At 44.9% G+C, this 24,808-nt stretch overlaps 1 protein-coding gene across 1 annotated transcript; it reads left to right on the top strand.

The window, feature by feature from the left end:
• Positions 1-1,382: 1,382 nt before the first annotated feature.
• Positions 1,383-2,120, top strand: LOC148787229 (uncharacterized). Its single transcript, XM_088883543.1, has 2 exons — positions 1,383-1,743; positions 1,828-2,120. Exons 1-2 carry the CDS (start codon positions 1,383-1,385, stop codon positions 2,118-2,120), a joined length of 654 nt encoding a protein of 217 aa, XP_088739669.1.
• Positions 2,121-24,808: the final 22,688 nt, after the last annotated feature.

Genomic DNA, 24,808 nt, shown 5'->3' with positions numbered 1-24,808 from the left:
TCGGTTTGCAAATCTCCTTCCATGCGACTTTAGAGTATCAAATATTTCCCGTACCACTCCATAAGAAAGCTCGCAGTCGCTTCTCAATGTCTTTAATGACCCCTTTTGGCAAAATAAATGCCGAAGCCCAATAGACACCCAGAGCCACAAGAACAGACTTAATGATTTATACTCTACCTGCATATGACAGTGCCAATCCCTCCCAACCATTGATACGTGCATCGATCTTACTCAGTAATGGTTGGCAGTCGGCGATAGATAATCGAGAAGAGATCAATGGTAGACCCAAGTACCTCATCGGTAAGTGGCCTTCTTGAAACCCCAACACCGCAAGCGGCTCCTCTCGTATATTCTGGGCTGATCGTGATATGATGATATGGCTTTTTTCAACATTGAGGCATAGTCCCGACCAATCAGCAAATCGATCCAGTCCGGATTTGAAGATCCGAGCAGATTCAGTATTGGCTCGGCAGAATAGGAGTAGGTCATCAGCGAACTCCAGTTGGAAGATTCTAAGATCGTCACACTTCCAATGGAATGCGAAGTTCATGTCCTATTCTATCAGTTGTAGTATTCCCATGTGTAGAACCTCCATCACAAGGACGAAGAGATATGGTGATAATGGGTCGCCTTGTCGAAGCCCTCTGGCACCCGCAAAATATCCATGTGGCTTTCCGTTCATCCCCACCGAAAAGGAAGGTGAGCTGATACACTCCTCAATCCATCGTCTGAATATCTCTGGGAAACTGAATAGCTGAAGCACCGATAGCAAGAAATCCCACTCGACTGTGTCATACGCCTTCCGAATATCTACTTTCAAAGCACATCTCGGTGGAAGTCGGGCCTGGTTATAACCAGTGAAGAGTTCCTGTGCTAGCATAACATTGTCCCCTATGCTCCGGCCAGGGACAAACGCTGCCTGGCAGGGACTGATAATCTTGTCCAAAACCACACTCAATCTTTGGACAATAAGTTTAACAATGATTTTATAAAGTACGTTACAGCAGGAGATAGGGCAAAAGTCTGCAACAGATGTGGGAGAGTGTACCTTGGGGATAATCGTCAATATTGTACTATTAATCTGCTTAAGAAGCTTCCCCGTAGAAGAGAACTCCTGTACTGCCTTCGTTACCTCTTGTCCCACCACCGGCCCGGCATTTTTATAGAAGCCTGATGAATACCCATCAGGCCCAGGTGCTCTATCCTTGCCGATGTCAAAAATAGCTTTTTTTATATCCTCTTCACTGAACGGTTCAAGTAGTTGGCCTGCCTCCTCAGTTGTTACGATATGCCTCGCCCAAGGCCGAAGAAATCGAAGGTCCATCACCCTCTAACGACTGTCTCCCCCTAGCAAGGATTGATAATAGGAGATAAATTCATGTATGACTGCATTTGGTTTCGTGCAAAGTGTTGATATACCGTGGCTCATTGGAGGGAATTTTAATGCGGTGCGAGATCTAAGTGAAGTATGTGGAGCATCAGGTGATATTCGAATGGCAATGGAAGAGTTTAATAGCTGCGTTCAGAATGCAGGATTACTATCATTACCCATGCAGGGAGAATGGTATACGTGGCATAATTGCAGTGCTAATCCACGGAACCTTTGGAAAAGATTGGACCGAATGCTGATTAATGATAGATGGATGGCTCAATTCCCGACATCATTTTATACTAGTCTCAACCCACGAACTTCAGATCACTCACCGCTGGTGCTTAATGGGGATAGTCAACAACAATATGGAGGTATGTTTTGATTCGATAATTGCCTCACTCGATCACCAGAGTTTATTCCCAGTGTGCAGCAGATCTGGCAGCATAACATCATAGGAGTGCCGATGTATGCGGTAACTAGGAAACTCAAAGCTCTTAAACCGGTGTTCAGAGAGCAGAGGAGGAATAAAGGAGACTTATCACATAACGTCCAGCTGGCTAAAGGGTTTCTTGAGACGGCGCAATTGCTTGTAAGCTCAAACAGGCGGGATGAACTATACTTACAGCTGGAACACTGCTGCAGATTAGTATTAGCTAAAGCAGCCAAACTTGAACAGATGATGCTTCAAGCGAGCAAAAATGCAGTGGATGAAGGGGGGAGACCAGTGCTCCCGAGTGTTTTTCCGTAAGATTGCTCAAAGGAGATCGGTGAGGAGAATCTTACAAATTAATGATGATCATGGAGCCACTAACACAGAACCAGGAGCAGTAATCAATGAGTTTGTCACGTATTACCAAACCTTCTTGGTGGGGAACGACGAGGAGATGTGATAGGTATCCGATTCCTTAGACCTTGGGCTAGACAACTTTTGAGTGAAGAGGATGCTAGATTTCTACTTGAGCCATTCACACCAGCTGATGTCAAGCAGGCGGTTTTTGACATTGCTGAAGATAAGGCTCCGGGGCCGGACGGGTATTCATCTGGTTTTTTCAAAGCTGCATGGCCTATAATGGGGCAGGAGGTGTCATCGGCAGTGCTGGATTTCTTTAGAACAGGCCGACTTCTGAAGCAGATAAATACAACGCTTTTGGCGCTCATACCAAAGGTACATTCCCCTATGACTGTTGGTGATTTTCGGCCTATATCTTGCTGTAATGTGTTGTACAAGATTATTGCTAAGCTCATTGTCCAACGGTTGAGTGTGATACTGGACAAACTAATTAGTCCGTGCCAAGCGGCTTTTGTGCCTGAACGAAGCATTGGAGACAATATTATGCTGGCGCAGGAACTTTTTACCGGATATAACCAGACTCGTCTACCACCCTGGTGTGCTTTAAAAGTGGACATTCGAAAGGCATATGACACGGTAGAATGGGATTTCATGATTGCTGTGATGGAGCTATTTGGGTTCCCCTCTACTTTCTTGAAATGGATTGAAGCGTGTGTTACTACACCCTCATTTTCTGTTGTGCTGAATGGGAAACCTCATGGTTTCTTCAAGGGAGCCAAAGGGCTTCGGCAGGGTGACCCTCTTTCGCCATACCTATTTGTGCTTGTGATGAAAGTCCTACATTTGGGTTTCCTACAGTTAATTGATCAGAATGAAGTATTTTCTTTCCATTGGAAGTGTGACACAGCCAGAGTTTTTCAGTTGGGATTTGCGGATGATCTGTTGCTATTATGTCGGGCTGATATTGACTCTATCAGAGTCTTTTTTTTTTTTTTGGGTAAGTGTAATTTTCATTAAGAAGAAAGTATAGTACAACAGTGTCCCTCATTAGGCGCTTCCCTCGACAGGCCAAGGGATACGCCACAGTCTATACAAGGCACATGTGCTAATAGAGCTAGGAAACTTAATACTAAGTATACGTTGCCGAACATCTTCTACTATTAAGTTGGCCACTACACTCGGGGGCAACTCCTCGTGCTCAAAACGTCTCAGATTTCTCTCCCTCCAAATATGATATACACACGATCCAAGCAGGCATTGGTAGGATATATTGATGATGTGCTTCCCACGCCATTTTCTTGCACCCCATTCAACATCACTGACCCAATCCCGATTAGGCCACTGGAATCGTACAATGCGCCGAATACTACTGAGGCATCTTCTACTAAATCTGCAGTGGAAAAACAGGTGGTTATGTGACTCCACCATGTCTTCATTGCACACCACGCAGCACCCAAGATGGGAAAGCCATGGTTTATCCGTCGTTGCGAGCTTCTCCAGGATAGTGAGCCGAAGGATAAACAAATTTCGCGGGATCTTTAAAGAACCCGAAAGTAGTGAAATCCAACCTACTTTCGGTCCTGCTAGTATCATAGCCCGATAGAACTCCTGGGTGGTGGGTTTCCCACTCGAGCGTTTCCATATAATACGATCTGTACCCCCATGGATCCGAGGCAGCACGTCTGTAATCTCCACGCATTCCATGTCCATGATCAATGGCCAGTGCCAATGACCCTCACAGATAACCGAGCTTAGCATGGTAGACTCATGCAATCCCAGACTGTTGGGTCCCCGCGGAAGTCTGTCAAGGAGGGGCCCAAGGTGATGCCAGGGATCCTTCCATAAGAAAAAATCACTTCCATCACCAATGCGATATTCCACCACTGAGCGTAACCAGCCTCTCAACCTCAACATTTTTCTCCATCCCCATGGTCCACGATTCTCCGGGATAGTCCATACCGAATCATCTCGTAGTCTGCCATGCCGCAGCCACTCGACCCAAATAGAAGTCCTATCACATCGGATGACTTCACATCAATGCTCGATTAAGAGTTCCCATATCCTTAAAGCCAAGGCCTCCCTCCTCCTTCGGTTTGCAAATCTCCTTCCATGGAACTTTAGGGTATCCACTATTTCCCGTACCTCTCCATAGGAAGGCTCGCAATCGCTTCTCAATGTTTTTAATGACCCCTTTTGGCAAAATAAATGCTGAAGCCCAATAAACACCCATAGCCACAAGAACAGACTTAATGATTTGTACCCTGCCGGCATATGACAGTGCCAATCCCTCCCAACCATTGATCCGTGTATCGATCTTACTCAATAATGGTTGGCAGTCGGCGATAGATAATCGAGAAGGGATCAATGGTAGACCCAGATACCTCATCGATAAGTGGCCTTCCTGAAACCCCAACACCGCAAGTAGCTCCTCTCGTATATTCTGGGCTGATCGGGATATGATGATGTGGCTTTTTTCAACATTGAGGCGTAACCCCAACCAATTAGCAAATCTATCTAATCCAGATTTGAAGACACGAACAGATGCAGTATTGGCCCGGCAGAATAGGAGTAAGTCATCAGCAAACCCCAGTTGGAAGATTCTAAGATCGTCACACTTCCAATGGAATGCGAAGTTCATGTCCTGCTCGATCAGCTGTAGTATTCCCATATGTAGAACCTCCATCACAAGGACGAAGAGATATGGCGATAAGGGGTCGCCTTGTCGAAGCCCTCTGGCACCCGCAAAATATCCATGTGGCTTTCCGTTCATCCCCACCGAAAAGGAAGGTGAACTGATACACTCCTCAACCCATCGACTGAAAGTCTCTGGGAAACCAAAAAGCTGAAGCACCGATAGCAGGAAATCCCATTCGACACTGATACCGCCTTCCGAATGTCAACTTTCAAAGCACATCTCGGTGGGAGTCGGGCCTGATTGTAACCAGTGAAGAGTTCCTGTACTAACATAACATTATCCCCTATGCTCTGGCCAGGGACAAAAGCTGCCTGGCAGGGGCTGATAATCTTGTCCAATATCACACTCAATTTTTGGACAATAAGTTTAGCAATGATTTTATAAAGTACGTTACAGTAGGAGATAGGGTGAAAATTTGCAACAGATGTGGGAGAGTGTACCTTGGGGATAACCGTCAATTGTGCTATTAATCTGTTTAAGAAGCTTCCAGTAGAAAAGAAATCCAGTACTGCCTTCGTTATCTCCTGTCCCACCACCGGCCATGCTTTTTTATAGAATCCTGATGAATACCCATCAGGTCCAGGTGCTCTATCCTCGCCGATGTCAAAAATAGCTTTTTTTATATCCTCTGCACAGAACGGTTCAAGTAGGCGGCCTGCCTCCTCAGTTGTTATGATATGCCTCGCCCAAGGTCAAAGAAACCGAAGGTCAATCACCCTCTGACGCCTGTCACCCCCTAGTAAGGATTGATAATAGGAGATAAATTCATGTATGACTGCATTTGGTTCCGTAATTGTAATTCCTTGGGCATCATTAATTTGCATGATCCGTCTAGCAGTCCTTCTTTGGGCAATTTTACGAAAGAACACTCTGGAGCACTGGTCACCACCCTTCATCCATTCCATCTTTGCCCTCTGCTGCAGCATGATCCTCTCCAATGCGGCCGCCTTAGCATACACAAGCCGACTGCAGTGCTCCAATAGAAGAATAAGCTCATCCTGTCTGTTCGAGCTTACCAGCACTTGGGCCTGCTCCAGGAACCCCCTTGCCAACTCAACATTGTGAGAAAGATCCCCTTTATTTCTCCTCTGTTCTCGAAAAATAGGTCTGAGTGCCTTGAGTTTGCGGGTGACTGAGAACATAGGCACTCCCACTATTTGTTGCTGCCATATACTTTGCACGCTAGGAATAAAATCTGGTGATAGAGTAAGGAAGTTGTTAAACCGGAACATACCTCCAAATTGCTGCTGATTATCCCCATTAACCACCATCAGCGAGTGATCCGATGTCCGTGGAGTGAGGCATTGGTAGAATACTGATGGAAACCGCAAAGTCCATGTATCATTGGATAGCCGATAAAGTCGCTTTCACAGGTTGCGAGGGCTAGCACTACGATTATGCCATGTGTACCATTCACCCTGCATCGGTAGTGGCAAAAGCGCAGTATTCTGTAGGCACGTATTAAATTCCTCCATTGCCACTCTTATATCTCCCGACGTACCACATACCTCACTGAGATCCCTGACTGCATTGAAGTCACCTCCAACCAGCCAGGGAATATTAATGCATTGGACAGCTAAGGATTCTAGAGAGGCCCATAATTCTCGCCTATCAGAGACCTCAGTAGCACCATAAACAATAGTAATATCAACATACTCTTGTAATGCTCTAATAGTGACACGGCAGTGTATAAACTGGTTTCCCACCTCAATAATATCCACATCAGTATAGTTATAATCCCAAGCAATCCATATCCGATTTCCAATATTGTCATAATCCATAAACCATTTCCAATGAGGTATCAAAAATGATTGTATACTAGCACAGTTATTAATGCGAACAAGTGTTTCTAGGAGACCAATAAAGTGTAACCTGAACTCAGCAATGATATCCTTGACCGCTAGCTGATGATCCCTCTTGTTTAGGCCACGTACGTTCCATATGGCAAGGTTTAACATGGGTCCCCAGGTACGGGGTTGCTTCGCTTAGGACCCCTTGATGAACCTTCTGCACTATCAAGTAATTGTAGCGCATCGAAAGAGTTATACGTAACAATCTCTTTACCTCTCTCTTCCCAACTGGGTCCCGCTGCAGTTGGACGGGTACCACGGTCTTCTGTCTGCTTCGCCACAGTGTGAGGTGTTGGGTGGTCTCTTGTTCTTTCAGTCACCATTGGGCCTCGCAGTGCTCCCACTTTGGGTACATACACATTAACCGGTGGTTTGATAGTTTTGGGTTTGTTGACAGTGCACTCCTTGGCTGAGTGTCCCAATGTCATACAGCTGGTGCATCTCGGGGGTAGCCATTCATACTCCACATCAACTTTGCACGGTACTTCTCCTCCTTCCTCATCAGGTGTCATAATAATAATGTGCTTTGGCATTTTCGAATTCACATCCAGCATAACGCATACACGAGCGAAATCCAGTCTCGTGCATGCTCTCGTGATTGCATCCGGGTATAAAGGTTTACCCACTCCACTAGCCACTATGCTGAGTCCCTCCTCCGTCCACAACTCCACCGGAAGGTGGCGCAATTTGACCCAGACAGGAACCTGTGTATGTTTAAATTTCCTCAGTACCATTCCCGGCTCCCATTTTTGAAGAACAATAGGCTTCCCCTGAAATAGCCACGGCCCTCCGTCAATAATATCTTCCATATCTGCAACTGACTTAAACTGGAAGAAAAAGAAACCGTTAGTAGTACCAGTTACCTCTCTTAACCCCGGCCAAACTGATAACGCATATTCCTTCAAATGGTGAAAGTACGGGCGTTTCCCCAAAAAGTATACGACCGCGGTAGTTTTCCAACACTTAGACCCATTTCTGATAGTGTCTAACGTCGGTCTCACAATCACCTCTCCATTTTGTAGTGTTGGAGCAATGAACTTGAGGGTCTTCCGCGATGAGTGGTTAAATGCATGCGCAATATTATCGTCAATAATTGGTTCGAGATATGCATTCAACGGAATATTACCCACGTACAATCCCGTTTGTACTGGAGCAACAAATCATTTTTCCTTCGCCATGTTACACTCCAAGTTCTCTGCCATTATGTTGTCAAGAAGTTGATTTTTTCATACATCATTGATGACATCAGCAGTAGCATCACTGATGACATCAGCAACAGCATCACTGATGACATCAGCAGCAGCATCACTGCTGACATAAGCCCTAATGTCATATCTATCATTGCTGACATCAGCCCTAGCGAGGCTGATGTCATTAGAAGTTACATCCAATCTTTGCGCCAAGTCAGCCGCTGAGTTGGCCTCCACGTCATCGTCCACATCCCCAGATCCGATCGTCACCTCACTGTCCACGTCTCTCGCCGGCGGTTCAGTCGGAAAACACGTTTGCACCGTCTCAGATCGCCGGAGGAGGTTTCCAGCAACTAACTTTGCCGGTTGCGAAGTTTCCGCCATCGTCAGTCCATCGGCCCCATCATTTTCCGTCATCTTCCCCATCGTGCTCGCGGGCAGAAGACTTCGGTAGGCCTGGCGCCTCGCACGAGCAGGATCTGTTGTCCTCGGCATCATCCTCTCCGACGGAAAACAACGCAGCATCGCAACCTTGCCAAATCGCATTTCCCATTTTATTCGAAGTTTCTCAAGGGCTGTCGTTGATTCATGGTCGGTTTTATCAATTACCTTGTGTGGAAGACGAAGGAGATCAGCCATATTGAAAGAGAATTTCAGCCGTTCTCTATGGTTTTCGTTTAGATTTGCGCCGTCAAACCCTAGATTAGGGTGTCGCACTAGGTTTTCGTCTTCCACGTCCAAGATTGAATCTTTTTCGATGGGTATTACTCCTTCACCCTTGCCATTCGTACGGCTGTCGTCTGCCATAGCCACAGCCTCCATAACAGTAGCCGTCGCTTCTTCTTCCTCAGTCGACTTTTTTTTTTTGGGTAAATGTAAATTTCATTAATAAAGAGTAATGGTACAGTACAACATGTGATCATCAAATGGTTTCTCCCTCAACCCAAGGGATGCGCCATAATCTATACAATGCTCGTGTACTGACTGACGAAGCTAAATCAACACTAAGAATCCTCTGCCTGACGTCATCTACGATTAGGATACTCAAAGTGGCCGGTGTCCGCTCAATGTGCTCAAATCTCCTCAAGTTTCTTTCCTTCCATATGTGGTAGACACACGATGCAAGTAGCGTACGATAAGCGCTATTAATAATGTGCTTACCTCTCCATTTCCGCGTCGCCCATTCAATATCTGTTGCCCAATCCCTGTTGGGCCAGTGAAAACGAATCCATCTGCGAATCTCAAAGAGGCACTGACGACTAAATCTGCATCGGAAGAATAAATGTGAATGAGATTCCGTAGCTCTCTCATCGCACAATATGCATACCCCCACGTGGGATAGCCATGATTTGTCCGTGGTAGGTAGTTTGCCGAGGATTGCGAGCCATAAGATGAATGAATGACGAGGAATCTTCAAGGAGCCCGAAAGTAGTGAAGACCATCCTAGTTTCGGCTCAGGGGGATCAAATAATCGATAGAGTGTCTGAGTAGTAGGTTGCCCTTCGTCGCATCTCCATATCACCCGATCCTCACCTCCAAGAATAAGTGGTAGGTTATGTGTGATCTCCAAACATTCGAAGTCCGTGATGGTAGGCCATTGCCACTCTCCTACTGAAATCACAGAGCTGAGCTTAGCTGATTCTTCAAGTCTAAGATGGCGTGGTCCACGAGGGAACCGCTTAATAAGTGGACCCAAGTGATGCCACGGGTCCTGCCAAACAAAGAATCTACCTCCATTTCCAATCTGGTAATCCACGATAGAGCGAAGAAAAGGACGGAGCCTGAGTATTTTCTGCCATCCCCAAGAACCTCCATGTTCACGGACAGTCCAAATTGATGTGTCCCGTAACCGGTCTTGGTAAAGCCATTGGACCCAGAAGGATCTCCTGTCACACTGGATAATATCACATAATTTCTTGCTCATTAATGCGCGATTCAATGTAGAGATATCCTTGAACCCAAGTCCCCCCTCATCTGCTGGCCGACACACATCTTTCCAGGCTACCTTTGCGTAGCCGCTAGACGTTGTACCCTTCCATAGGAAATTCCTCAACCTCTTCTCAATTTCCTTGATAACTTTCTTAGGTAATATGAATGCAGATGCCCAGTATAAACTTAATGTCGAAAGCACGGATTTGATGATTTGTACTCGCCCAGCATATGATAACGATATCCCTTCCCATCCAGTAATGCGTGCATCAATTTTTGAAATAAGAGGTTGACAGTCAGAGATAGACAGTCTAGAAGAGATTAAGGGGAGACCAAGATACCTCATTGGTAGGTACCCCTCTTAGAATCCCAAAATCTCCAACATCTGATCTTTCAATTCTTGAGCCGAATGGGAGATGATTAAGTGGCTTTTTTGAACATTCAGCCAAAGGCCCGACAACTCCGCAAACCATTCCAATCCCTCCTTGAATACTCTGATGGAGTCAAAGTCAGCTCTGCAGAAAAGTAGTAGGTCGTCTGCAAATTCCAACTGAAAAACCTTGGAACTCTCACACTTCAAATGATAGGTGAATTGCATGTCCTGCTCAATTCGTTGCAGGAATCCCAAATGTAAAGCTTCCATAACGAGAACAAACAGGTAAGGAGATAGTGGGTCTCCCTGTCGTAATCCTCTTGCTCCAGTAAAGAACCCATGAGGTTTTCCATTGAGACCAATCGAGAATGATGTCTTCCACGGGCGTCGTTTCATCTTCGTGGGCGGCGCAAAACCCTAATTCTGAAAGTGACGAACCAGGGCCTAAATCAACTGCTTTTCCGTCGAAAATGATTCCCTTGCCATCCTTATCACCATGCCAGCATAGGAGAGTATCAGAATCGCCATTAATCTCCTCGATCCGAACCTCCATCAATGGCGGATTTGCGGTTTTATCATGTATTTGGCCGGAAACTTGCCCACGCCGGACTGTCTCTTGCCGGAACCCATCATCGTCAACCCCCTCGTCGTCGGCCGCCTCATCGCCGTCGTTCCCATGGCTGCCAGCCGGAATATTTTGGACTTGGGGTTTAGTGTGTGAAATCGAAGGTGTGCGGGTGTGTGAAAGAGAATTGAGAGAAAATTGAGAGTCCATTCTTTTAGGATCAGGATGATCTCTATCAGAGTCTTTAAGACAGGATTAGATCGATTTGCTGATTGGTCGGGGCTCAGGCTTAACTTGCAGAAAAGCCACCTTATTATCTCACATTCAGCACAAGGACTATGTGAGGAGATGCTGGCAGAGCTCGGATTTCAAGAGGGCGTCTTACCGATGAGGTATTTGGGGCTTCCTCTTTTATCTTCTCGATTAACAATTACTGATTGTCGTCCATTATTGTTGAAGATTGATAAACGTATTGCTGGTTGGGAGGGTATGGCCCTTTCATATGCTGGTAGGGTACAAATTATTAAATCTGTACTCATGTCGCTGAGTTTATATTGGGCTTCGGCATTCATCCTTCTAAAGAAAGTTACTAACGAGATTGAGAAGAGGCTGCGAGCTTTCTTGTGGAAGGGGACAACAACCAGTGGCTATGCCAAAGTATCTTGGAAAGATCTTTGCCGATCGAAGGAGGAGGGAGGACTAGGATTCAAGGATATTTCCATCTTGAATCGTGCACTAATGACTAAGAAACTCTGTGATATTATCAGATGTGATAGGCATCGATTTAGGTTGAATGACTTTACCAGGGTCGGTTACAAGACACCTCCATTTGGACGATTAGGGAGCACGGAGGCTCATGGGTATGGAGGAAAATTCTCCGTCTACGATTTTTCCTCCACCCGATGGTGGATTATCAGATCGGAGATGGAAGGAAATTCTACTTGTGGCTGGACCCGTGGCATTATCTTGGCCCTCTTAGTAACACATTTCCACGGGGATCGAGACTACTCGGATTGGAGGAGTCAGCTAAACTGAGTATAGTGATTAGTGAAGGAGAATGGCAGTGGCCTCCTATCACAGACTTCGAGTGCTTGGAGATCACACATACATTACCCACACAATCCATGGAGGGGAAGACCGCATTGTGTGGAGATTTGAGCATGGACTACCTACAGCTCAGGCTCTTTACAGACTATTTGATCCACCAGGACCAAAAGTAGGCTGGTCCTCGCTACTTTCGGGATCACTTAAGATTCCGCGTCACCTATTCATCCTCTGGCTTGCTATTCTTGGCAAATTGGCTACGACGGACAAAGCATGGCTCGCCCACCTAGGCCCATGTATTCTGTGTAACGAGGGAGCGATAGAGACTCACACCCACTTATTCTTTCAATGCAGATTTAGTCGACAGTATCTCACAGCTATACGGAGACTGGTACGATTTTCTTGGCCCAATAGTGACTGGATAACGGACATCGCATGGGCCTCCCAGCGATGGAGGGGTAAACACATTATTAACATGTCATACCGAGCACTATTACTATCATGTGTTTACCACATTTGGAGGGAGACAAACTTGAGATGATTCGAGCACACCGAGAGGAACCTAACACCATGGCTTTATTGATAGTTGAGGATATCAGGCAGCGGATCCATAGCATTACTTTAGCTAGATCAGTTAGTACACGAGCTCTATTTAGACTATGGCGTATCCCTTGGCCTGTCGAAGGAGAAACCAACTGGTGATCACATTGTTGTACTGTACTACTAATTTTCTTAATGAAACTTACATTTACCCAAAAAAAAAAACTCAAGGGCTGCGAGTTTTACCTTTTTACTTCCCGAGTAGTTGTGGCATGAAAAGATTTGCTCGACACGCATCTCCCACTCCATATACACTTCGGGATCACTCTTTCCTTTAAATGAAGGAATGGTGACCTTAACTCCTCCAAGGCCACCTTCTTCTTCTCTAGGTCGTCTCGGTCTATCTCTTGGCCGATTCGCTCTTCTTGGCCGAACATCCTCATATTCTTCTCCATCGCTTGGATCCTCCAAATACTCATTATAAATAGGGGGTTGAGGACGTGGATTTAGAGTATGTCTTTGATTTGTAGCTTTTGGACCTACTTGGTTCTCTACTTGATCCAATCTCTCATGAAGTCCTTCTAGTTTACGGTCAAGCAACTTCTCAAAGTGGCTCACTAAAGGCTTGCATATGGAATGCATCGACCCCACCTTGCATTGTTTGTCCCGAGTTGTTGTCATCACTTGCTTGAGCAACTCCTTTATCTCGATTTTCTACCACTTAGTAAAATGTTTTTTTTTGTTTTTATAGAAACCTCACCAAATTCTTGCCACACTCTTTTTTTCTCTCTTTATTTTTCCCCTCGTGTTTCACTCCTCACTTAATAGGCTCACACTTTTGTCCCTCAATAATAGTCTCATTTCACTCAACACTGTCTAATCTAAGCTCTTGTGAAACTCAATGCCTTATCTAGTGATTCAAACATAAATGCCAATTCTTTTCTCAACCAAGTATGCGTATGTGGACGCTTCACACTCACCCGTAGCTAGAGAATGGTCTAAAGAAGTTCGGTATAACGAAATGAAGACCAATTGGCTTACAAAAATAATAGCAAAGTAAAGTGATAAATGATTTTTTTTGTTTCTTTTTTTTTTTTGCTGCTCTTCCTTTTTTTTTTGAGCTTTTTCTTTTGCTGTTTTTTTTTATATAACAACAGGGGGGAGGTACGAAAGATTGTGGTGGTAGATAAAAGATTCAAGGTAAATCAAACGAAGTAAAGAAAGCCTACCGTATCAACTTAGGCTCTGATACCACATGATATGGTATTGACCATGGGTGGCCCGATCTTTATGGCGTAGGCTAGAAATGGATAAAGTGGTCCGTGACCTGAGGAATGTAAATAGTCAACCACGTTATATGAACGTGACCTACTACTTAGAACATTCAACCAACCACGAGCACGAGTAAACCAATCCACACAACGACACACTTGGGTCGAGCACGAATTGGAGTCTTTGTGAATTTGAATCACCAATCTAATAGACTAGATTAACAAAGCAAAGGTTTCACAAAAGCTAAAACAAGTGTATAACTCTCCAAAGTAAGAGAACACTCAATATTTTATAAACTAGATCAATTCTTGAATAATTTCGATTTTCTCCCGCATGCATGACTGGTATGTGCCTTTTATAGGCCTAAAACACTTCCAAATAAACCTTTCATATCCCCAAGTGACTCCTTGGTGGATGTACATTCAATAGTTGGTCAAAAATGACTAAAACTAAGCATTCTTGCTCAAAAACGAGTAAAACCCATGCATGACCATGTGAATCCGAAAATTGGTGTATAAATGCATTTTGAATGTAGTTGAAAGGTCTCTTTTGACCACACGGCTGCACAGGGACGAGTTGGGCTCCTATTGTGGGCTTCCTTGGGCTTGAATTAATGAAATTAAGCTCACATGTCGGGTCTCCGATTGTGACTTGATCCCATTAGCAAAGACTAAGTTGGATTGGGCTTGAATTACTTCATGCATTTTCTTCAACCTTTCTCTTGTCATTGGCCCACTTCCAATGGTTAAATCTCAGTCTATTGGATCTTGAATTTCTTTTGCTTGTTGAACGCCCTCGGTGTTCCTATCAATTACGCTTAGAAAATTTAACATACAAACTCTTGGGTCTAGACCAACGTTTGGGTCAAGTTTCGTCGAATTCTGATAATGCTCAAAATTTAACTGTTTTGCACGGTTTTATTAAAACAAGTTTGTTTCCCTTTTATACTAAGTTGTAGTTATTATTACACTTAGCAAATTTACAACACAAATGCTTGGGTCTAGACCAACGTTTAGGTCAAGTTTCGTCGAATTCTAAGAACGTTCAAAATTTAGCTGTTTTACACGGTCTTATTAAACAAAGTTTGTTTCCCTTTTAAACTAACTTGTAATTATTATTATGCTTAGCAAATTTACAACACAAATGCTTGGGTCTAGACCAACATTTGGGTCAAGTTTCGTCGAATTCTGAGAACGTTTAAAATTTAGCTATTTTGCATGGTTTTATTAAAGCAAGTTTGTTTCCCTTTTATACTAACTTGTAGTTACTATTACGCTTAGCAAATTTACAACACAAATGGATGGGTCTAGACTTGCGATTGGGTCAAGTTTCGTCGAATTCTGAGAACTTTCAAAATTTAGCTGTTTTGCACGGTTTTATTAAAGCAAGTTTTTTCCCTTTTATACTAGCTTGTAGTTATTATTACGCTTAGCAAATGTATAACACAAATGCTTGGGTCTAGATCTACGTTTGGGTCGAGTTTCGTCGAATTCTGAGAACGTTCAAAATTTAGCTGTTTTGCACAATTTTATTCAAGTTTGTTTCCCTTTTATGCTAACTTGTAGTTATTATTATGCTTAGCAAATTTACAACACAAATGCTTGGGTCTAAAGATTGAGTGTGATAATGGACAAACTGATCAGCCCATGCCAAGCGGCATTTGCGCCGGGACGCAGCATTGGAGATAATATCATGCTAGCAGAGGAAATCTTTACGGGATACAACCAGTCTCGTCTACCTCCTAGATGTGCTCTGAAAGTTGACATCCGGAAGGCATATGACACAGTGGATTGGGATTTCTTCAGAACAATTATGGAGATGTTTGGGTTCCCTATTACTTTTGTGAAGTGGATTGAGGAGTGTGTGACAACACCTTCATTCTCTGTTGGACTAAATGAAAAGCCCCATGGATTCTTTCGAGGAGCCAGAGGACTTCGGCAGGGTGACCCTTTATCACCCTACCTATTTGTGCTTGTGATGGAAGTCCTACACTTGGGCTTCCTGCAGTTGATTGATCAGGAGGAGATATTTTCCTATCATTGGAAATGCGAGACAGCCAAGATCTTTCAGTTGGGGTTTGCTGGTGATGTGATATTATTTTGCCGTGCTGATATGGACTCTCTAAGAATCTTTAAAGCAGGACTGGATCGTTTTGCCGAATGGTCGGGTCTTAGACTGAACGTGCAGAAAAGCCACTTGATTATCTCACGCTTAGCGCAAGCATTGCGTGAGGAGATGTTGGCACCACTCGGATTTCAGGAAGAGGTTCTTCCAATGAGGTATCTGGGATTACCTCTTATATCGTCTCGACTAACTATTGAAGATTGTCGTCCACTATTACTGAAGATTGACAAACGGATTGCTGGATGGGAACGTACCACTATATCTTATGCTGGTAGAGTACAAATTATTAAATCTGTACTTATAGCACTGAGTCTTTATTGGGCATCGGCATTTATATTACCAAAGAAAGTCATTAATGAAATTGAGAAAAGTATACGAGCTTTCTTATGGAAGGGAACGACGAATAGTGGCTATGCCAAGGTTGCATGGAAAGATATATGCCGACCAAAGGAGGAGGGAGGACTTGGATTCAAGGATATCAGTACCTTGAACCGTGCATTGATGACAAAAAAACTGTGTGATGTCATTAGATGCGACAGGACATCGATTTGGGTTGAATGGTTGTACAGGGACATCTACAAAACACCTCTATATGGACGATTATGGACCATGGCGGCTCATGGGGATGGAGGAAAATCCTTCGATTATGGATGTTCCTCCGAACCATGGTAGACTACCGGATTGGAGACGGGAGGAATTTCTTCTTGTGGCAGGATCCGTGGCATCACCTTGGCCCTCTTTGTGACTCCTTCCCACGAGGACCGAGGCTACTTGGACTAGATGAGTCATCCAGACTTAGCACAGTGATTCATAAAGGAGTATGGCAGTGGCTCCTTATCACGGATCTTGAGTGTTTGGAGATCACACATGTATTACCCACTATTTTTGGAGGGGAAGACCGTATAACATGGAGATTTGAAAATGGTCGACCAACAGCACAGGCTATTTATGAGTTACTTGACCCACCAGGACCGAAAGTAGGCTGGTCTTCACTACTTTCGGGATCACTTTAAATTCCACGTCACATCTTTATTCTATGACTTGCCATCCAAGGCAAGTTGGCTACGACAGATAAACCATGGCTTGCTCACCTTGGCACATGTATCCTATGCAATGAAGGAATGATAGAGACACATGCACATTTATTCTTCCAATCCAGATTTAGTCGAAGATGTCTCACGGAAATTCGAAGAACGATATGATTCTTGTGGCCCAATAGAGAGTGGAAAGATGACATTACATGGGCTTCACAGAGATGGATGGGTAAACACATCATCAAAATGTCTTATAGAGCACTACTTGCAGCATGTGTATACCACATTTGGAAGGAAAGAAACCTGAGACGATTCGATCACACCGAGAGGACGCCTACTACCATAGCATTACTGATCATTGAGGACATTAGACAGCGAATCCATAGCATCCCACTATCTAGATCAGTCAGTACACGTGCTTTATTTTTTTTTTTGGGAAATGTAAGATTCATTAAACAAAATTGGGTAAAGAGTACAAAGTACAACAATCAAATGGGTGTACCCCCAACAGACCAAGGGATACGCCACAGTCTATAGAGTGCACATGTACTAATAGAACTGGGAAGATTACTACTAATTATCCTCTGTCTAACATCTTCTATAATGCAAGTAGCTAGTATAGCTTCCGGCCGATGGGTGTGCTCGAACCTTCTCAAATTCCTCTCTCGCCATATATGGTATATGCATGCACCAAGTAATGCTCGATAAGCAACATTAACAATATGCTTCCCCCTCCACTTCCTCGATGACCATTCCACGTCTCTTGTCCACTCACGATTGGGCCAAGCAAATCGGATATGATGTCGTATAGCTGCAAGACATCCTCTGCTATATCGACATCGGAAGAATATGTGAGTATGTGTCTCCTCTGCACCCTCGTCACAGAGGGTACATCTCCCTAGATGCGTCATCCATGGTTTATCCGTTGTCGGTAACTTCTCCTGAATTGCTAACCAAAGAATGAAGTTATGACGGGGAATCTTCAAAGAACCCGAAAGTAGTGAAGACCATCCTACTTTCGGTCCAGGTGGGCAGAAAAATCTATATAGGGCTTGTGTAGTGGGTCGTCCCTCTGAAAGCCGCCAGTTGATCCTGTCGTCCCCTCCATGAATCTGGGGTAACATGTAGATAATCTCCATACATTCCAAATCGGTAATGAAGGGCCACTGCCATTGTCCTTCATTAATGACTACTTGTAGTTTGGCGGATTCATCAAGTCCTAAGAGGCTCGGTCCCCTTGGGAATCTAGCAATAAGTGGGCCCAAGTGGTGCCATGGGTCTTTCCACAGGTAGAATGACCTCCCCTCTCCAATAATAAACTCTGTCATAGGTAGTATAGAGCTGCGAAGTCGGAGCAGTTTTCGCCATCCCCATGATCCTCCCTTCTCATTAATTGTCCAAATTGAAGTGTTGTGCAATCATGTCTGTTTCAACCATTCAACCCATATAGATGTTCGGTCACATCTAATAACATCACATAACTTCTTTGCAATTAATGAGTGGTTAAGGATACCAATATCCTTAATTCCTTGGCCACCTTCTTTAATTGGTTTACACACATCCTTCCACGCTACCTTGGCGTATCCTGACGTAGAAGTGCCTTTCCAAAGGAAAGTTCTGAGCCGTTTCTCAATTTGTTTAATAATAGCCTTCGGTAAGATGAATGCAGACGCCCAATAAATGCTCATTGCTGAAAGTACAGATTTAATGATTTGTATACGTCCAGCATATGATAATGAAATTCCCTCCCATCAATTTTCAGTAGAAGTGGTTGACAATCGGATATAGACAATCTGGAAGACAGTAGAGGGAGACCCCAAGTACCTCATTGGTAGTTGGCCCTCTTGGAAGCCCATAATTGTTAAGATCTGCTCCTTCCAACCTTGTGCCGATCGAGAGATAATGACATGACTTTTTTGTACATTCAGCCGAAGTCCCGACCATTCTGCAAATCGGTCCAACCCCCTCTTGAGGGTCCTGAGTGAATTCAAGTCAGCTCTACAGAAAAGCAGGAGATCGTCTGCGAATCCCAACTGGAAGAGTTTGGCCGGCTCACATTTCCAGTGGTAAAAGAATTGCAGATCCTGCTCAATAAGTTGCAATAGTCCCAAATGCAAGATTTCCATAACGAGAACAAAGAGATACGGCGATAGAGGGTCTCCCTGTCTTAATCCACGTGCTCCTGCAAAGAAACCGTGAGGGTTTCCATTAAGACCAATCAAAAAAGCCGCCGTCGTTACACACTCCTCAATCCACCTTGTGAACGTTTGGGGGAATCCAAATAACTGCAAGACTGCAAGTAGGAAATCCCACTCTACAGTATCATATGCCTTCCTGATATCGACCTTTAGGGTACAACGAGGTGGAAGCCTCACCTGGTTGTATCCCGTGAGTAGTTCCTGTGCCAACAATATGTTGTCTCCAATGCTACGCCCTGGGATAAACGCTCCCTGACAGGGACTAATAATCTTGTCCAGAACCACACTCAACCGCTGGACAAGTAATTTCGCAATAATTTTGTATAACACATTACAGCATGAAATTGGCCTAAAATCACCAACAGTCATAGGAGTGTGTACCTTCGGGATTAGAGCCAAAAGTGTGGAGTTGACTTGTTTAAGTAGTTTACCGGTACTAAAGAATTCCAGTACCGCCTTTGTAACTTCCTGTCCCACCACTGGCCAGGCTGCTTTGTAACCCGGGGCCTTGTCATCTGCAATGTCAAAGACTGCTTGCTTCACATCATCCGGTGTAAACGCCAATATAAGATGGCCAGCCTCTTCATTAGAAAGAATATGCCTTGCCCACGGTCTGAGAAAGCCAATATCTAGCGTTATCTGATGTCTGTGACCGCCCAAGAGATTTTGATAGTAACAGACAAATTCATTGATAATCTCTTCTGGTTCAGTGTGAATGGTCCCGTTGTCATCATTAATTTGTAGTATCCTCCTTGCCACCCTTCTCTTGGCAATTTTACGAAAGAAAATTCGGGAGCATTGGTCACCTTCATCCACTGCATCTTGGCTCGCTGTTGCAGCATGATTTGTTCCAGTTTGGTCGCTTTTGCATAAACCAGGCGGCAACAGTGTTCTAATAGTAGAAAGGCCTCATTCTGTCTATCTGAACTCACCAGCTGTTGTGCCTCATCTAGAAAGCCTTTAGCTAATTGGACGTTTAGAGTCAAATCCCCCTTCTTCCTCCTTTGCTCTCTGAAGACCGGCTTCAGTGCTTTAAGTTTACGTGCTACCGCAAATATAGGCACCCCCACGATTGTGTTCTGCCAGATATTCTGCACACTGGGGATAAATTCAGGTGAGAGTGTTAGGTAGTTTTCAAATCGAAACATACCTCCTGTTTGATTTTGCCTGTCCCCATGCAGTAGAAGCGGCGAGTGGTCAGAAGTCCGCGGTAAAAGGCAATGATAACATGAGGAAGGGAACCTCGCAAGCCATCTATCATTAATAAGGATTCGATCTAATCTCTTCCATAGATTCCGCGAGTTCGTGCTGCAGTTGTGCCAAGTATACCATTCCCCCTGCATAGGCAAGGGTATTAGCCCGGCCTCCTGAATACCAGCATTGAATTCTTCCATGGCCATCCTTATATCTCCAGAAGCTCCACACACCTCATTCATTTCTCGGACCGCGTTGAAGTCCCCCCCCCCACCATCCAGGGCTCATCCGAGTGCTCACGAGCTAATATTTCCAAGGTATTCCATAAACTTCTGCGATCCATCATCTCAGAGGCACCATAAACAATAGTGATAATAAGGGATTCACTATCTGCCCTATGAGTGACACGACAGTGCATAAATTGGTTCCCCAAATCAAGTATATGGACGTCCACAACATTATCATCCCACGCTACCCAAATGCGGTTACCCACAGTTGCATAATCAACAAACCATTTCCAATGAGAAAGCAAAAAAGACTGAATATGCATGACGTTGTTAATACGCACATGAGTTTCTAATATGCCCATAAAATCTAACCTGTATTCCGAGATAAGGTCCTTTAATGCGAGCTGATGGTCTCTCTTATTCAGCCCCCGGACATTCCACAACGCAAGGTTCAACATGGATCACTACTAGAGGGGCTGCATGTGTTAGGACCCCTATTGTTCTCTTCTGCGTCGTCCAGTGAGTTCAGAGCGTCAAAAGGATTAAAAGTAACCACTTCTTTACCCTTCTCTTTTTGCGATGAGGTGTAGCGTTTATTCTGTTTTGAACCTTCATCTCCTTTCACTTTATCATCCACCACAACCACGGTCTTATGTTTCTTTACTCTCTCCTCGGTAATTGGTGGGGGGGGGACGTTGCTTTTGGTACATACACTTTCACCGGAGGCTTTGTCTGTTTCTGAGGATTGGTCAACGAACACTCCTTCACCGAGTGGCCCAACATCATGCATTCTGTGCATTTAGGGGGAAGCCATTCATACTCGATATCAACCTAGCATGGGGTTTCTCCACCATCTTCATCTGGCGTCATTATAATAATATGTTTTTCCAATTTCTGAGTAACATCAAACATCACGCATATACGAGCGAAGTCCAGTCTCGTGCATGCCCTCGTTATCGCATCAGGGTATAGTGGCTTACCCACACCGCTAGCAACAGTACTCAAGCCTTCCGTCGTCAAGAATTCCAATGGAAGGTGTCGCAGTTTTATCCAGACCGGCACTTGTGTATGCTTCATCTTTCTCATAGCCATACCCGGTTCCCACTTTTGCAACACAATTGGTTGTCCCTGAAACAGCCATGGACCCCCTTCTATGACCTCTTCCATATCGATTTCCGTTTTAAATCGGAAGAAAAAGAAGCCGTTAGCAGTTGCTGTGACCTCACGTAGCGCCGGCCAAATCGAATGGGCAAACTCCTTAAAATGGTGATAATACGGCCGCTTACCCATAAAATATCCCACTGCCGTAGATTTCCATCGTTTGGCTCCGTCACGCACAGTATCAAGTGAAGGACGAACTACAACCTCCCCATTTTGCTTCGTTGGGGCAATGAAAGAGAGCGTTTTTCGAGATGAATTGTTGAATGCATCAGTGTGAAGCGGAATGTTCCCAATAAATAAGGGAACTGGCGTCAATTCTTTCCCCAGGTTGCCGGTTTTTTTTTCCAAGTGATGTCAGCCCTAGGATGGATGACATCAGCCCTAGCATCATGGATGACATCAGCCCCAGCATCAGGGATGACATCAGCCCTAGCATCATGCATGACATCAGCCCTTGCATCATGGATGCCATCAGCCCTAGCATCATGGATGACCTCAGCCCTAGCATCATGCATGACATCAGCCGTAGTAGGGCTTATGTCAGCCGCCCTTTCATCCACCTCACCTACCTTGTCACCCTCTTCCGCCGCCACGTCAGCTTCGGCCGCCGCCGAGAAAGTCACCGGCCATTCACCAACGCGCCGGAAAAACGCGCAAGGAGATCCAGCCGCTACAGAAACGTTCGCAGCAACCTTCCGACCGCCGGCGCTCATCGCTCGTCTAGAAAAGCCTCCGTTTCCGCCCGTCTCCGACGAAGAACCGCAAGCAGCCGCCGCCGTCAGGAGTTGTACCTTTGCAGCTGTCTCACCTCCATTTCCGACCGCCGTTCGCCCAGCAATGCAAGGGAGAAGGCAGCGCCTGGCCTTGAGGAGTTTCCCGGTCACTGGTCTCGCTTGCCCGCGCGCCACCATTGGCGTAACAGCTCGATTTCCGCCGTCTCCAAATCGTGTCTTCCATCGGATTTGAAGGTCACGTAAGGCAGCCATGGAAGCATCATCGTCTTGGTCAATAACCCGGTTGGCAAGCTTCAAGAATTCGTCCAAGTTGAAGGAGGAGGAAGACGGTCCGCCATTGTCGACCTTCGAGCTCGTGCCGCCACCAACCTCAAGATCTGTAATCGCAGTTTCGGAGACCCTTGGACTTCCCTCAGCCGGCGGCAAAACGGCATTTTCAGCCGGAGCCGAGAGACCCGTCTCTTCTTCTTCTCCATCGCGCACAGCTCGGTTGCTCGCGTCTCGTCCTTGGCCGTCCTTCTTCCACTGACCATTCACTGTTCCGTCAGTCTCGCCGTCGACCAGAGCCTCGCCGTCGCCGTCGCCGTCGCCGGCCGGAAGTGAGGAAGATGAAGCATTAGTGTGTGAAAAATTAGAGAGAGAATTTTTAGAGAGAGAATTTTTTCTTGGGCCCATTTTCTTACGTTTTAACTACTTTGCTTTATTTCGATTATGGCGAATCCCTTGGCCTGTCGAGAGATAAATCATTTGGTGACCACATTGTAATGTACCAATTTTACTCAATGAAACTTACTTTTACCGAAAAAATGCTTGCGTCTAGACCAACATTTGGGTCAAGTTTCGTCGAATTCTAAAAACATTCAAAATTGAGCTATTTTGCACGGTTTTATTAAAACAAGTTTGTTTCACTTTTATACTAACTTGTAGTTATTATTACACTTAGCAAATTTACATCACAAATGGATGGGTCTAGACCTGCGATTGGGTCAAGTTTCGTCGAATTCTGATAACGTTCAAAAGTTAGGTGTTTTGGTAAATGTAAGTTTCATTAAGTAAAGTAAAATAGTAGTACAGTACAACAGTGTGGTTATCAGCTGGTTTCTCCCTCGCCACAATCTATATAAAGCTCGTGTACTGACTGATCTAGGTAGAGAGATACTAAGGATTCGCTGCCTGATATCCTCAACAATCAATAAAGCCATGGTGCTAGGTGTCCTCTCGGTGTGCTCGATTGTCTCAAGGTTCTCTCCCTCCAAATGTGGTAAACACATGATGCTAATAGTGCTCGATAAGATATGTTAACAATGTGTTTACCTCTCCATCTTTGGGAAGCCCATTCAATATCCGTTATCCAATCTCTATTGGGCCAAGGATATCGTACCACTCTCCAGATTGCTGTGAGACACTGTCGGCTAAATCTGCACTGAAAGAATAAGTGGTCATGTGTCTCTGTCACTCCCTCATTACATAGAATACATGGGCCAAGGTGTGCTAACCATGATTTGTCCGTCGTAGCCAATTTGCCTAGAATAGCAAGCCACAGGATGAACAAATGACGTGGAATCTTCAGTGAGCCCGAAAGTAGTGAAGACCAGCCTACTTTCGGTCCTGGGGGATCAAAAAGCCTATATAGAGCCTGAGTTGTGGGATTTCCCTAATCAAATCTCCAAATAATTCGATCCTCCCCTCCATGGATTGTGGGTAAATCATGTGTGATCTCTAGACACTCAAAATCTGTGATAGGGGGCCACTGCCACTCTCCTTCATTAATCACTGTGCTTAGTCTGGTTGATTCCTCCATTCTGAGTAGCCTCGGTCCCCGTGGGAATGTGACACTGAGCGGTCCGAGATAATGCCACGGGTCCTGCCAAAGGTAAAAAGTTCGCCCATCGTCGATCTGATAGTCCACCATAGGGCGGAGGAAAACCCATAGACGTAGAATTTTCCGCCAACCCCATGAGCCTCCATGCTCCCTAATCGTCCAAATGGAGGTGTCTCGTAATCGACCCTGGTAAAGCCATTCAACCCAAATTGAGGTCCTATCGCATCTGATGATATCACAGAGTTTCTTTGTCATTAATGCGCGATTCAAGATAGCAATATCTTTGAATCCTAGTCCTCCCTCATCTTTCGATCGGCATAGATTTTTCCATGCTACCTTCGCATAACCACTGTTTGTTGTCCCCTTCCACAAGAAAGTTCGCAGTCTCTTCTCAATTTCTTTAGTAACTTTCTTTGGCAGGATGAACGCAGATGACCAATATAAACTTAGCGACAAGAGTACAGATTTAATAATCTGCACCCTAGCAGCATAAGAAAGAGCCATACCCTCCCAACCCGCAATGCGTTTATCAATTTTCAACAATAAAGGGTTATAATCAGCAACTATTAATCGAGAAGATAAAAGAGGTAGCCCCAAATACCCCATCGGTAGGACTCCCTCTTGAAACCCGAGTACTTCCAGCATCTCTTCTCGTAATCCTTGTACTGAACGTGAGATAATGAGGTGGCTTTTC

The sequence above is a fragment of the Sesamum indicum genome, linkage group LG8, assembly GCF_026168435.1.
Source record: "Sesamum indicum cultivar Baizhima isolate 11 linkage group LG8, ASM2616843v1, whole genome shotgun sequence".
In the NCBI taxonomy this organism is placed as follows: Eukaryota; Viridiplantae; Streptophyta; class Magnoliopsida; order Lamiales; family Pedaliaceae; genus Sesamum; species Sesamum indicum.
Note: the sequence above shows the minus strand (reverse complement) of the source record. Positions and strands in the feature narration are given on the sequence as shown.